General features: G+C 42.1%; 1 protein-coding gene across 2 annotated transcripts in view; it reads right to left on the reverse strand.

Moving 5' to 3' along the window:
* Positions 1 to 3,827, reverse strand: part of arhgap15 (Rho GTPase activating protein 15) — a 31,580-nt gene extending 27,753 nt beyond the window's left edge. For both annotated transcript variants that reach the window (XM_079277732.1, XM_079277731.1), the window contains exon 1: positions 3,750 to 3,827. In XM_079277732.1, coding sequence (XP_079133858.1) covers positions 3,750 to 3,763 — 14 coding nt within the window. In that variant the 5' untranslated portion in view covers positions 3,764 to 3,827. The remainder of the gene's footprint in view (positions 1 to 3,749) is intronic.
* Between the last annotated feature and the right edge of the window lie 10,249 nt (positions 3,828 to 14,076).

A 14,076-nucleotide genomic window follows, 5' to 3' on the forward strand; every position in this document is an offset into this window, starting at 1 on the left:
TCAAAGAAAAATCCCAAGATTCTGTTTGACACAATTAGAGGAATTGTTTCACCACCTGTCTCCACTGTACCATGCTATTCTGTTGACGATTGCAACAAATTCCTGATCTATTTTAATGATAAGGTAACAGGTATTAGGTCTGGCATTCGGCCTGGGATCTGTTCGGCTACTTGTAGCTCCTCGCAATCTCCTGCTGTTATGGGCTCTTTCCAGCCTATCAGCCTTCAAGACCTGATGGACTTAATTAACAATACAAAGCCATCAACTTGCCCTCTGGATATAATTCCATCCTCTCTATTTAAGAACGTTCTGTTAACTATTGGCCCTGCAGTAACATCTATTGTCAATTCCTCATTGTATACAGGAATTGTCCCTTCCTATTTCAAACATGCCACTATCCAGCCCATATAAAAAAAACCTAACTTAGATCCAGCTTTGCCCATGAACTACAGGCCCATATCAAAACTGCCTTTCCTGTCCAAACTTTTAGAGAAAGTGGTGGCCAAACAACTTACTGCTGCACTGGAGAGGCACAATATGTACGACAAGTTCCAGTCTGGGTTTCGTAAGCAACACTCTACTGAAACCGCTCTCCTGAGGGTTTCAAATGACATTCTCATGTGTGCTGATGCAGGTGACTGCTCTGTGTTAGTTCTTCTGGATCTCAGTTCTGCATTTGACACTGTAGACCATGACATCCTGATTAAGAGGCTACGTGATTGGGTGGGCATAACTGGCATAGCGTTAGACTGGTTTACATCTTACCTCAGTGACAGAAGTTTCAATGTCTCTGTGGGTGCTTTTGTGTCTGTTACCTCTCCACTGTCTTGTGGTGTACCGCAGGGCTCGGTTCTGGGGCCTCTGTTATTTTCACTTTATCTGTTACCTTTGGGGCCGATCATAAAAAGCTATAATGTGTCCTATCACTTATATGCAGATGACATCCAACTCCATCTGTCATTCAAACCCAGCGAGGCATTCACATTAACTAGGCTCCTGGACTGTGTCAATGCCATCAGAGACTGGACGGCAGAAAACTGCCTGCAACTCAACGACTCTAAGACGGAGGTCCTAGTTATTGCTCCAGAGGAGTTTGTCCCCATGATCAGGCAGATTATTAGTCCTCTCTCTTCTGCTTCCCATTGCAACCTGCGCAATCTTGGGATTTTCTTTGATCGCTCCATGTCATTTGACCCTCATGTTAAGCAGCTGTCCAGGTCATGTTTCTTCCATCTAAGAAATATCAGTAAACTGAGATCTGTATTATCAACGCCTGAATTAGAAATGATCATACACACATTTATCTCCTCTCGCATTGACTACTGCAACTCACTTTTTACATCACTCAGTGTATCTGCTCTTAACCGTCTGCAGGTCATCCAAAATGCTGCCGCCAGATTACTCACCAGGACAAACCGACGGTCTCACATCACCCCCGTACTCCGATCTCTCCACTGGCTTCCTGTAGCATCTCGGATACACTTCAAAATTCTCACCATCACTTACAGAGCACTTCATGGTCAGGCTCCGACTTATGTAGCTGATCTACTTCGCCCCTATTCACCCGCCCGCACTCTCAGGTCAAATGCTCTAGGTCTTCTGTCAGTCCCACGCACACGATTTAAGACCCGTGGTGACCGAGCTTTTGAGGCAGTGGCTCCGAGGCTCTGGAATGCTCTGCCTGCAACTCTACGCCTCGCAGATACTGTGGATACTTTTAAAAGCCAGCTAAAAACCCACCTGTTTAGGCTGGCGTTTGTGTAAAAGTAAACCCATGTCCTAGACCTGCTCTTAACATTTGTTTTACATTTTTATTTTATTTTAATTTTATTCTTTAACATTTTTTATTCACTGTGTATCTAATTTATTGACCGTAGGGTCACATTGTGTTTTTATGCTTTTAAATGTCTGCTCTGTTAAGCACTTTGTGATAGTACTGTCTGTGAAAAGCGCTATATAAATAAAATTCATTCATTCATTCATATATATATATATGTGTATATATATATATGTGTATATATATATATGTGTATATATATATATGTGTATACATATATATGTGTATACATATATATGTGTATATATATATGTGTATACATATATATGTGTATACATATATATGTGTATACATATATATATGTGTATATGTGTGTGTATATGTGTGTGTATATGTGTGTGTATATATATATATATATGTGTGTGTATATATATATATATATATATATGTGTGTATATATGTATATATATATATGTGTGTATATATGTATATATATATGTGTGTATATATGTATATATATATATATACACACATCATATATTATTCTTGAATTTTCTTTAAATATTTTCCGTTATTAAATCTCCTTTTCTTTTGACTTATGTTTTTAATGGTTTTATGTGAAGCACTTTGAATTGCCTTGTTGACATGTGCTGTACAGATAAACTTGCCTTGATATTAGACTATACAAATAAAATGGACTTTATGGACTATAGAGAAAAAGATAACTAGAGATATGAAAGAAATGTTTTTTTCTCAATTAAAAAGTCAGAAGGATTTTGAAACCAACTCTGGTTTGTGTTACTGGTTGTGTATGTGCCCATACAAAGACATCATATATAGAGACATAGATATTAGATCACCAAACGTCTTACAGTTAAAACTCCAGTTGCTGTGTTTTTGAGTAAATCAAGGCTTCTTGTTGTTGTCTTGGGTCAGCTACAGACAAACTAATTGCAGTGGAGTCTGGATGTTATAAAAACATGTGCAAGGATTATTTGTATTAAATGAGATGGATCTTATTCCATACAAAATATTGGCTGTAATTTGTAGATATCTCAACAAATGAATCTGCAAGTATAAATGCTCTTGCACTCAAAGGACAGCTTTTTGTTTTCCATGTGAGAAGTCAACATTGATTTATTGGTGTTACAGCTTTGGAAATTAGGTCACGTCACTCCCCTAGTTACTTTAACCCAAACAGGCTCTTTTCCTAAAGCTTTTTTTTATTCCAAAACCTAACTAAGTCATGTCCTGTGAAGACAGAAGTTGATTTAGAAAAGATTATGCTTCTTAGCTATCTCACAAAAAAAGTGAAGAGTAATTTGAGTGACAGATTCCGTTCAGACGAATCAGTTTGAAAATAAAGATTAATGCAGCAGAGATGATAAAGTTTTCTGAAACAGGAGTAAAAGCAGCAGAGTTTATCGCACTGATGTCAACTTTAAACTCTAGTCTGAAATGAAAACAACCATCAGAATTTCTGAAGATATTTGAAGCATCACTGTGATGTCACAATGTCTCAGTTCTGTGGGTTAAGAGGTTTTAGTAACTGACTGTGAGATAAAACCACAGTCATCACATACTGTATCTAAAACCGTCTTGAAGTAATGCTAAGATAAGTAAAGCTTCAGTAACAGGAAACAAAGTGGAATCCTCAATACGGAAGCATGGAGACTTATTATCATCTCCTCGCATTATGTGAACATAATGTAAGATTGTTGTTACCCTGAGGATGTATGTTCAACTTTAATTCTAAAAATGGCTTAAAAAAATGCACAAGTGGAAATTGTAAACATCAACCATCAAGTAAAGTTCAAACTTTCTGTATTTTAACCATGTCACATGAGTGAGTTTAGGCCCATAGTTGACCCAATTTATCTGGAGAAACATGAAGAAAAATGACAACACTAACGCCAACCCAGGACGACAAAACCTACACGATAATTCAGAAGATCATTTTGTGTGCTCTTACCTTGTACCCGCCATCTCTGGGTGTCATTGATCAAAGAAGTCAAGACACAGAGAGTCGAGGCCTGACTGTTAGAGGAAGTATGATGAATCACGTGGTTTCTTCAAACCAGCCGTCTCTCACACAACTGCTGCACCCTCCCCATTTCCTGAAGAAAAAAAAACCTAACCTCATTTTCATCAGACCAGACGTGAGCAGTTTGTCACTTCTGCTAGTTAGGGTGCAAACATATGCAGAGCCAGATAAAGGAGTGTGGACCACTATCGCTGTAAAGAGCCAATCTTCTAGCTGTGGAAGTTCCAAAGGGTTAGACTAATGAGTTCCCTCTTGTGGTATTTATCCATGAAGGTTTGGTTTTTATTTGTCAAAGTTTTGAAATATTAGTCTCTTAGATAATTTTATTTTTTGGCAGCATGTAAAATATTCTGGCTCTGGGTTCATTGTCCCCCATCAGATAATGCTTTTGTTTTTTATTTATGAAACCCTTTACACAGAGAATTTAGGATTTTGTTCACCATAGGTATTGTTTCCAAATAGATAGGTTTGTCTAATTTGACATAATATTTAGGATCGTTCAATTGTCTGTAACCCTCCCATAAGTACTGTTCTCTGTCCATAATTACAATTGAGCTGCCTTTATCCGCTGGTTTAATAACTAATCTTTAGTTTTTTGTCGTTAGGGTTAGGTAAGGAAAATTAAATTTTCTGCTTACCACAGGTAAGCAGAGAGCACGGGCACATGAGGTTCCTCTTAATCCCTCTTCTGACTCCCAATCAGTCACTCTAATCGAAATCTTTTGTTTTATACTTCGTTTAGGCCGCTGGGCAGCATAGTGTTCAATTTTTTAATCCAGCGTCTTTCTGCGGCCCATCTTTGGGCCCCAGACCACCCCACCCCATACTCAAGTCCTGAAATCAATAAGTTGTTTTTGCCATGTCTCCGAAAGTGCACATATATTTCTGTTTCTTTTTCCAGATGATCAATACAATATATGTGTTGTTTAAGACGTTGTTGGAGTGTGTTTTTGGTCTGCCCAACATATAATTTATTACAAATTTTACACTCTATCCCATACACCAGGTGTGACGAAGCCAAATGGAAGGTCTGCCAAACCGGAGCACCGAGACCCGCGTGTTTATTGGTAATATATTTTATTGATCTAAAATGTGCATTATTTCTGTGTTGTTTTCCACTGTTTAAGGAGGCATGAACCAACAAATCCTTCAGGTTTGTATTCCTCTTAAAGGCCGATATAATTTTAAAATCTGACAGGGGCTTGATAATGTTCTGGAGCTTTTTAAATTGCGTTTTGACACTGAAGTTCAGTTTTAGTGAGGCAGGAGAAAATGTGGTCACAAACGGGACAATGTGGGCACCTTGGTTCACTCTATCAGGTATCACAACCTGACGCAAGCTCTGTTGTATTTCGGCTTTAATGGAGCGAAGAAAAGTTCCACTATATCCCCTGGTTCTAAGGGCTTTGAAAAGCACCCTTGTTGCCACCTCGACATCTTCCGGCCTTGTACATATCCTGTTAAACCTTGTAAGTTGTGATTTTACAATGCCCCTATAGGTGTGTTTAGGGTTAGGGTTAGGGTCAGGGTTAGGGTTAGGGTTAGGTTTAATTGGGAGCGGGGCCATCCTAAGAGGGCCACGAGGGGCACTGGCACAAGGGAGCTGTCCTTTTAAAAAGGCTTTAAAAAAACCCCTAAGAAATAAAAAACAATTTTATTAAAAACAGCCTGACAGCAGAGCAACCGCCAGCGGGACAGACGGAGAGGAGATGCTAAAAGGGGAAGGGAGGTTAAAAGGCACAATAATTATATAAATATAAAAAGATAATTTAACATATAAATGTATATACACACACACATCTAAAACTTTAAAAAGATAAATAAATAGATAAGTGCTTTTTAAAAAAATAAATAAGTAATAAGTGCTTTTTAAAAAAAGGGGGGGAAAATTAAAATAACATACAAAAATGGAAAAATATATAAAATGATGCCAAATAACCCTATCCAACTTCAGTCTAAAAAATGGGCCTCGTCTGCCTGTGGGGGGAGGGAAGGATATAGGATGCATCTCCAACCTGGGAAGATTTAAAATAAATAAATAAATAAATAATCAGATAATTAAAAATATAAATAAATAATTTAACAATACACAATTAAATTAGTTAAACGGGTGAATAAAAACATGCATAATATATTAAAACTACACGTGAAAGACAAGTATAAATATATGAACATATAAAATATAAATAAATAAACATGTATATAATATAAGATAAATACCATGGTGGAGATGTAATGGGGGTGAGAGAAGGGACAAAGGGATGGCAGGCGAGGCTCCAATAAAAACAGACAGGGAGTTAATATTTTTCATTCAGCCCGTGAGGGTTAGGGTTAGGGTTGGGTTAGGGTTAGGTTTAATTGGGAGCGGGTTAGGGTTAGGGGTTAGGGTTAGGTGTTAGGGGATTGTGATAATCATGCTGGAAGCCAGCATAGCTATCTGTGCACTGTCCATCGCCGCCTCAGCCTCCGAAGCACCTACCTCTCATTCAAGCCCTTAGGCTGTCTTGTATCCAGTCTGGCAATCCAGATCCTTTCAGCCCTTTTCCTCTGGGCGATGTTCCACCTGGGGTTACACGCAATGACAGTCGTTAAAACAGATTTCCATTCATGTAATAAAAAGTGTTTCACCAAAGGTGTCTCCATCTTTTTCCTCTTCAGTATATTGTGTTTGTGTTGCATGAAACGAATAGATATGGTGTTGCCTGTTTCACCCACATACTGTAAACCACACTTTTTACAAGAAATGAGATATATACAATTGTTTGACTTCAGACTGCCCCGGGTCATTGTCTGAAAGACCTCTTTTGTGTACCGATTAGTGAACCAGTTTTGGTGTTTACAATACTGGCCCTGTACTCTGGATTTAGGATCCGAGAGGGGTTTAATCTTCGCTTTTACCAGGAGATCCTGTAAATTCTTATTTTTCCTGAATGCAGCAATAACACTGTAGTTTTGTAATGTTGCGGTTCCTGTAATATGTTTGTGAAAGTTCCTCCTACTTTCTCTAATCAGTTCAACCGTTGACGGGGAAAATGTCGTCACAAATGGAAGGTTACAAGTTACTGCTGGTACTTTAGTTTGCTGAAATGACCTCCTGCATTTTCTAAGAAAGGTCCTAGAGTACCCCCTGGTGGACAAAGCTCGAAACAACACTCTGACTGCTGAACTAAAATCCTCTTCTTCAGTGCAAATTCTGTGGAACCTCAACAGCTGCGACTTAATCAGGCCTGCATAGGTGTGTTTTGGGTGGAAACTGGTTTTGTGGAGCAGAGCGTGTGTCTGTCTCCTTAAAAAATACTTTAATCGCTAGTGTGTGAGTCTCCTGGAACCTTTCGTTCTTAAAAGTGGTGGTGTCTAGGAAATCAACCGAATCCAAACTGCTGGTGGATTTTAGCTTGATTGATTCACTGTGATTATTAAGTGTCTTCAGAAAGATGTCAAAATCCTCTCTCGAGTGAGGCCACACCCCCCAGATGTCATCTAAAAATCTGTAATAGTACAGAGGTTTTTTAGGACATATCTTCAGAGCCGACGCCTCCCATTCCGCCATGAAAATATTTGCATACGCGGGAGCAAATTTCTTCCCCATCGCTGTACCTTTAATTTGAAGGAAGTATTCTCCATTAAATGTGAAATCATTTTTGGTCAAATTAATCTCTAATAACTAATAATTATTTTTCTGGTCTTTTTTTGTTTGGGTGTTTTCGAAATACATTTTTTATGGCCTGCATGCCTTCTTTGAAGTCAATATTAGTATAGAGACTGTCTATGTCAATCGTGAACAGAATAGAGTTGTCAGGAATGTGTAGTTTTTTCACTATGTTGACAAAGTGGTACGTGTCCTTTATATAACTAGGATGTAGGGTTAGGGTTAGGGGGTAGGGGTAGGGGTTGGGGTTGGGGTTAGGGGTTAAGGGTTAGGGTTAGGGTTAGGGGTTAGGGGTTAGGGTTTAGGGGTTAGGGTCAGGGTTAGGGTTAGGGGGTTAGGGTCAGGGTCAGGGTTAGGGTTAGGGGGTTAGGGTTAGGGTTAGGTTTAGTTAAGAGCGGGGCCCTCCTAAGAGGGCCACGAGGGGCACTGGCACAAGGGGGCTGTCCTTTAAAAAGGCTTTAAAAAAACCCTAATAAAAAACAATTAAAAAACAATTAAACAATTTTATTAAAAACAGCCTGACAGCAGAGCAACCGCCGGCGGGACAGACGGAGAGGAGATGCTAAAAGGGGAAGGGAGGTTAAAAGGCACAATAATTATATAAATATAAAAAGATAATTTAACATATAATAAATGTAAACACACACACACACACATCTAAAACTTAAAAAAAAAAAAATAGATAAGTGCTTTTAAACAATAAACTAAGTGCTTTAAAATGTAAAAAAACATACAAAATTGGAAACATGTCTAAAATTATGCCAAATAACCCTATCCAACTTCAGCCACACGGTTGGGAATGGGTTAGGGTTAGGGTTAGGGTTAGGGTTAGGTTTAGTTAAAAGCGGGGCCCTCCTAAGAGGGCCACGAGGGGCACTGGCACAAGGGGGCTGTCTTTCAAAAAGGCTTTAAAAAAAACCCTAAGAAATAAAAAACAATTAAACAATTTTATTAAAAACAGCCTGACAGCAGAGCAACCGCCAGCGGGACAGACGGAGAGGAGATGCTAAAAGGGGAAGGGAGGTTAAAAGGCACAATAATTATATAAGTATAAAAAGATAATTTAACATATAATAAATGTAAATACACACACACACGCATCTAAAACTTAAAAAAATTAAATAAAAAATAAAAAATAAATAAATAGATAAGTGCTTTTAAACAAGTGCTTTAAAATGTAAAAACATACAAAAACGGAAAAATGTCTAAAATTATGCCAAATAACCCCATCCAGCTTCAGCCACATGGTTGGGAGTCTAAAAAGTGGGCCTCGTCTGCCTGTGGGGGGAGGGAAGGACATAGGGTGCATCTCCAACATGGGAAGATTTTAAATAAATAAATAAATAATCAGATAATTAAAAATATAAATAAATAATTTAACAATAATACACAATTAAAATAGTTAAACGGGTGAATAAAAACATGCATAATATATTAAAACCACACGTGAAAGACAAGTATAAATATATAAAATATAAATAAATAAATAAATAAACATGTATATAATATAAGATAAACACCATGGTGGAGATGTGATGGGGGTGAGAGAAGGGACAAAGGGATGGCAGGCGAGGCTCCAATAAAAACAGACTGGGAATTAGTATTTTTCATTCAGCCCGTGAGGGTCTATAGTACCCAGTCTGTGGATCCATTTCCTCTCCGCTGCTTGCCGCTGTGCCCTGCTCCACTGCCCGCTGCTCTCCAGGCCCACACTTTGGAGACCATGTGAGCCATGGAGTTTAAAATGTGCATATAGGACGCTCGTGCCATTCCCACTATTGATCATATAAAAATGCTGCTTAATTCTAAGATGCAGCTCATTCTTTGTCTCCCCCACGTATAGTTTGTGGCAGGCCCCGCATCTAAGAGCATACACCACATTTGATGCTGTGGGTGGCAGGGCCTGCCCCAAGTTAAAACCGAGTCGACTCTGGGGGTTAAAAACGTGGGGGAGACGCATAAAACCGATCTCCGAACCTCGAAGCGCCTCCCTCCTGGTCGCTTTCTTATTAAGGTCAGTGTGGACCAGGATGTCTTTGAGATTTTTATTTCTACGAAAGGCGGAGATCACACGGCTGTCCTCCAGGGCGGCACAGTGTTCCCTCGCCCCCTGAAAATTGCTCTTGATGGTCTTGAGTAAGTTGTGGGTAGCCTCTGAAAAGGTTAAAATCAAGGGGACGAGGGACTGGGCAGGCGGTGGTGGGGTGTCGGTGCCGCCTCTGAAGGTGTCGGCGACCTCCGCCTTAATCGTTCTCAGGAAGCGCTTCGAGTAACCCCTGAGTCTCAATGCGCCAAAAAGGGTGCTGGTTGCCTCCTCCACATGGCCCGGGAGGGTACAGATCCTGTGGAACCGGATCAGCTGAGACTTGATGAGACCTCTGTAGGTGTGTTTGGGGTGATAACTGGATTTATGGAGGAGGGCGTGGCGGTCTGTTTCCTTAAAGTGAACTTTCGTGGCCAGGGTTTTGTTCTGGTCGCTGGATTCTTGGAAGAAAACCCTGGTGTCCAGGAACTCAACCGAAAGGTGTTGAAGGTTATGTTTGAGTTTTATTTTGGGGTGATGAGAATTTAAAATGTCCAAAAATGTGTGAAAGTGCTCTTCAGTGTGATCCCAGAGGCCGAAGATGTCATCCAGGTACCGGAAGTAGAGGAGGGGTTTGTGCTGAAGTTTGAGAAAAGCCGTTCTCTCCCAATGGGCCAGGTAGATGTTTGCATACGCCGGAGAGTATTTCCGGCCCATAGCACACCCGCACAACTGGAGATAGTGTTTATTGTTGAATGTGAAGTCGTTCCGAGTCAAGGTGATGTTGAGGAGTTGGATTATTTCTAGATCAGGTCTATCTGGGTTGGGGTATTTATTAAAAATGTCTTGAATGGCAATGAGGCCAAGTGAAGTTTCAATATTGGTGTACAGAGATTCAATGTCAATGGTGAAAAGAAAGGTATGACCGGGTACCTGGAGGTTTTTAATTTTATTGATGAAGTGATAAGTGTCCTGAAGATAACCGGGGTGAAGTTGTGAAAGCGGATTAATAAAGTGGTCAATATATTCTGTGATGTTGTAGGACTCGGAACCGCAATCGCTGACTATAGGGCGGCCGACCGGAACTACAGAAGGGACCGTCCAAGTCCCAGGAGGCTTGTGTATCTTGGGGAGCAGGTAGAAGAGGCGAGGCCTGGGCTCATCAGGACCGTCCAGGTATTGTTTTTGTTTTGAATTGATGTATTGATTGTCATGTAGGCTATGTGTAATGTTCCTAATAAGCTGTTGTGTTTCTAGCTGTAATGATTGCGTGAGTGGTGCATAATATGTGTTGTTATTTAATTGTCTGTCTGCTTCTAATATGTAATTATGTCTGTCCTGTAAAACAATTTGGCCCCCTTTATCGGCTGGTTTAATGACTATGTGTTTGTTATTACCCAATGTTTTAAGAATGTGTTTGTGTTGCTGACTAATGTTAGGCTGCGTGTGTGCAAGGGGGCGCCATCGTGTCAGTGCTGCTAGATTTTTCTGAATGAGTTGTGTGATCTGAGGTGAGAGGGTGTTTAGGCGTGGTTCCCAGCAGGACGGTCCAGTGAACGGGACAGGCTCTCGCCCCGGTGCGCCCCAGAAGTGATCTAACAACTTAAGCCTCCTGTGAAAGTTGTGAAGATCCACTCTGAGCTCCGGTCGGGTGGGGGGTTTGGGTGTGGGGATGAAGGTAAGTCCTTTTTCCAGTATCTCCAGCTGGGTAGGTGTGAGGGAGAGAACGGAGCAGAGGTTCGTGATATTAGACAAAGGGGGAGATGTGTGATGACATTCCTCCCCCGTTACCAGTTTAACTGCTGTTTCCAGTACCCGAACAACATCTCCGCCGTCTGGGGTGTCCAGTGGATGTTGTCCCTAGTGACCTGAAAAAGAAGGGGATTAATTTCGGACAAAAAATGATATTTACTAGAGATGGTGGTGTTGAGGAAGTTGAGGAGTTCTTGTTTCCGGGGGTGTAAGGAGGGGGAGAAGTTAATGATGGGGATGTAAATGGTGGCGTTTGGAAAGGTGAGCTGAGCAGTTCTCCAGAGTGTTCTTAACTGTTTAACAATGGTGCTGGTTTCGTGTTCTGAAAGGCAGTTGTTCAAGCCTACTGATAAAATAACGTGAAGTGGTTGTGGGTGAGGAGTGAGTTTAGTTAAAATTGCATTTATGTGATGGAAGTTTGCACCGGGGTAACTGTCTACTTGAATGTGTGGGTGGGTGAATTTTGGGATGCGGGACAGGTTCGAGTCCCCAATCACCAGGGTCGTCCTCCGCACCTCCAGCGACCAGTCCTGGATTTTGCGGAAAGTGTGGGGGTGTGAGTATGGTTCCGGGCGTCCTGGAGAGCCAGGTGGCACCGCGGAGTTGCTGCTGGTGGAGGAAGCGGGCAAATCAGATGGTGGGGGTAAAGTCAGCGTGACGCTTTTAATGTCCCCTGTTCTCCTCATGTTTTTATTGCCCGCCTCTGTGACTGCTGTGGTGTTAGCAGACTCCACGGCAACCCGATCTGGCTCCCTCTGCTGGTGGGGTGTGTCTATGGGAAAGGAAGAGATGGTGTTACTACACGGAAGAGCAACATTGCTGTAGTGCGTTTGTCGTGGGTGTGTTGCATCCGTGTGTGAGGGAGAAAGGGAGGAAGGCGCAGGGGAGACGATGGGAGGCCCCGCCCGACGGGCCCGCAAACGGTTGCTTGCTCTGGGAGGACGGGAATGAGTCTCCGCCTTTACTGTGAGTTCCGGGTTGCATTGGAGCAGATGGGTCTCTGGCGGAGCCGCCACATCGGAAGCCCCCACGCCCTCACTGAGGGTACAGAGGTCTCTGTAGGGGGGAAGAAGAGGAAAAGAAGGAAGAAGAAGAGAAGAAGGGGTACGAAGGGGAGGAGATGGAGAAGTAGGGGGAGTTTGAGTTTTAAGGGCAGGAGTGGGAGAAGTAAGGGGTGGAGGAGAAGGAGGAGTGGTAGGTGAGGTGGTAGTGAGAGGAACGGAAGTGGGACGGTGAGAGGGGTACAGCTGTTGAAGAAGGGTGGGATTTACTGGGTTGGGGAGTGGGGGGTAGTCAGGGGAGGAGAGTCGAGACGTGGAGGCCCCCTGTTCCGTCGGCGGGTTCTTAGATGTGATGTCCCGCAGTGTGTTGATGGAGGAGGGGGTGAGCTTCCTACCATATCTCGATCTCCCCCACTGGATCGCCTTATCAAAGGGAATCTGATTAAAAATAGGGATGGTCTCCAATCCCACAGCGATGACCGAATCATAGTGCTCACGGAGGATGTACATATTGTTTAACATCCAGGTGTCGGTGTTCTGCTGTACTTTGAGTTGGGTTGTTTCGTTGGGTGAGGAGGGCTTGATGAAGGAGGTGAGGCGAGTCACCTTCCTCATCATGCCCTGTGGGAATGTATGGTTGTTGAATGTAGTGTTGAGAATTTCTGAGTGGTGAATGGCCTGTAGTAATTTGAAATATGATTTGGTTTGTAAATAAATGTGTGTGGGTAGACTATGTGGGTGTGGGGGTTGTGTAATTGCCCCCTTGGGGAGGAGGGGACGAGAAAGATGGGATACATTCCCACCCCTCACCTCCCCCGGAGGAGAAGTCAGTGCTGAAAAACGGTTATTAAGGGGTATGGGCATGTTGGATCGCTGTGGGATCAGAGAGTCCATGAAGGAGTTGAAAGAGTAAAAAGAGGAGAAGGAGGATGAAAGGGTTAGGGTTAGGGGTTAGGGTTAGGGTTGGGGGTTAGGGTTAGGGTTGGGGTTAGGGTTGGGGTTAGGGTTGGGGTTAGGGTTGGGGTTGGGGTTGGGGTTAGAGTTAGGGTTAGGGGGTTAGGGTTAGGGGGTTAGGGTTAGGGTTAGGGTTAGGGTTGAGGGTTGAGGGTTAGGGTTAGGGGTTAGGGGTTAGGGGTTAGGGGTTAGGGTTAGGTGCAGGGGAAAAAAAGGGTCTGGCTGCCTTTAGGCAGTCAGAGGGCACGGGCACACAAAATATCGGCATTAATACTTGTATTTCTCAAGAGGGGTTTGTATTGTATATTTTTGAATTTTTTCATATTTTCAGGTGTCCCCACCCTCATCAGAGGAGGTAAGTCCATCGTTTTGATCCACTGGCTCTAATTATTTTGGTTAAGACCATGTGGATAAACTGTATTAAGTTTATTAATCCACTGTCTTTCTTTAGCCAGTCGCTGTCTATCCGACCACCAGGATCCTGACTCCAGCCCCATGATGAGGAGGTTTTCCCTCCCATGTTGTCTAAAGTGTTCGTAGAGGTGAGTTACTTTATTCATTTTGTCGATCAAGTTGAGGTGTTGCTTCAGTCTTAGAATTAAACTGTTCTTGGTTTGCCCAATATACAGTTTGTTACAAACCCCACACTCGATACAATACACCAAATTCATTGACCCTGGTTTGGTCAGGTGCCAAACGGGTGCACTCAAGTGAGTGTGTTGGTTCACCATGAATTTAGTGTTTTTAAAGTGTCTATTATGCTTGTCTTTTTTATGTTTTCCGCCCAGGGAGGCATGTACGAGAAGATCTTTTATATTTTTGTTTCTTCTAAACGCTGCTATAATTTTGAAATCCAAAAGTGATTCCACTTCGTCC

The sequence above is a fragment of the Melanostigma gelatinosum genome, assembly GCF_949748355.1.
Source record: "Melanostigma gelatinosum genome assembly, chromosome: 10".
NCBI lineage: Eukaryota > Metazoa > Chordata > Actinopteri > Perciformes > Zoarcidae > Melanostigma > Melanostigma gelatinosum.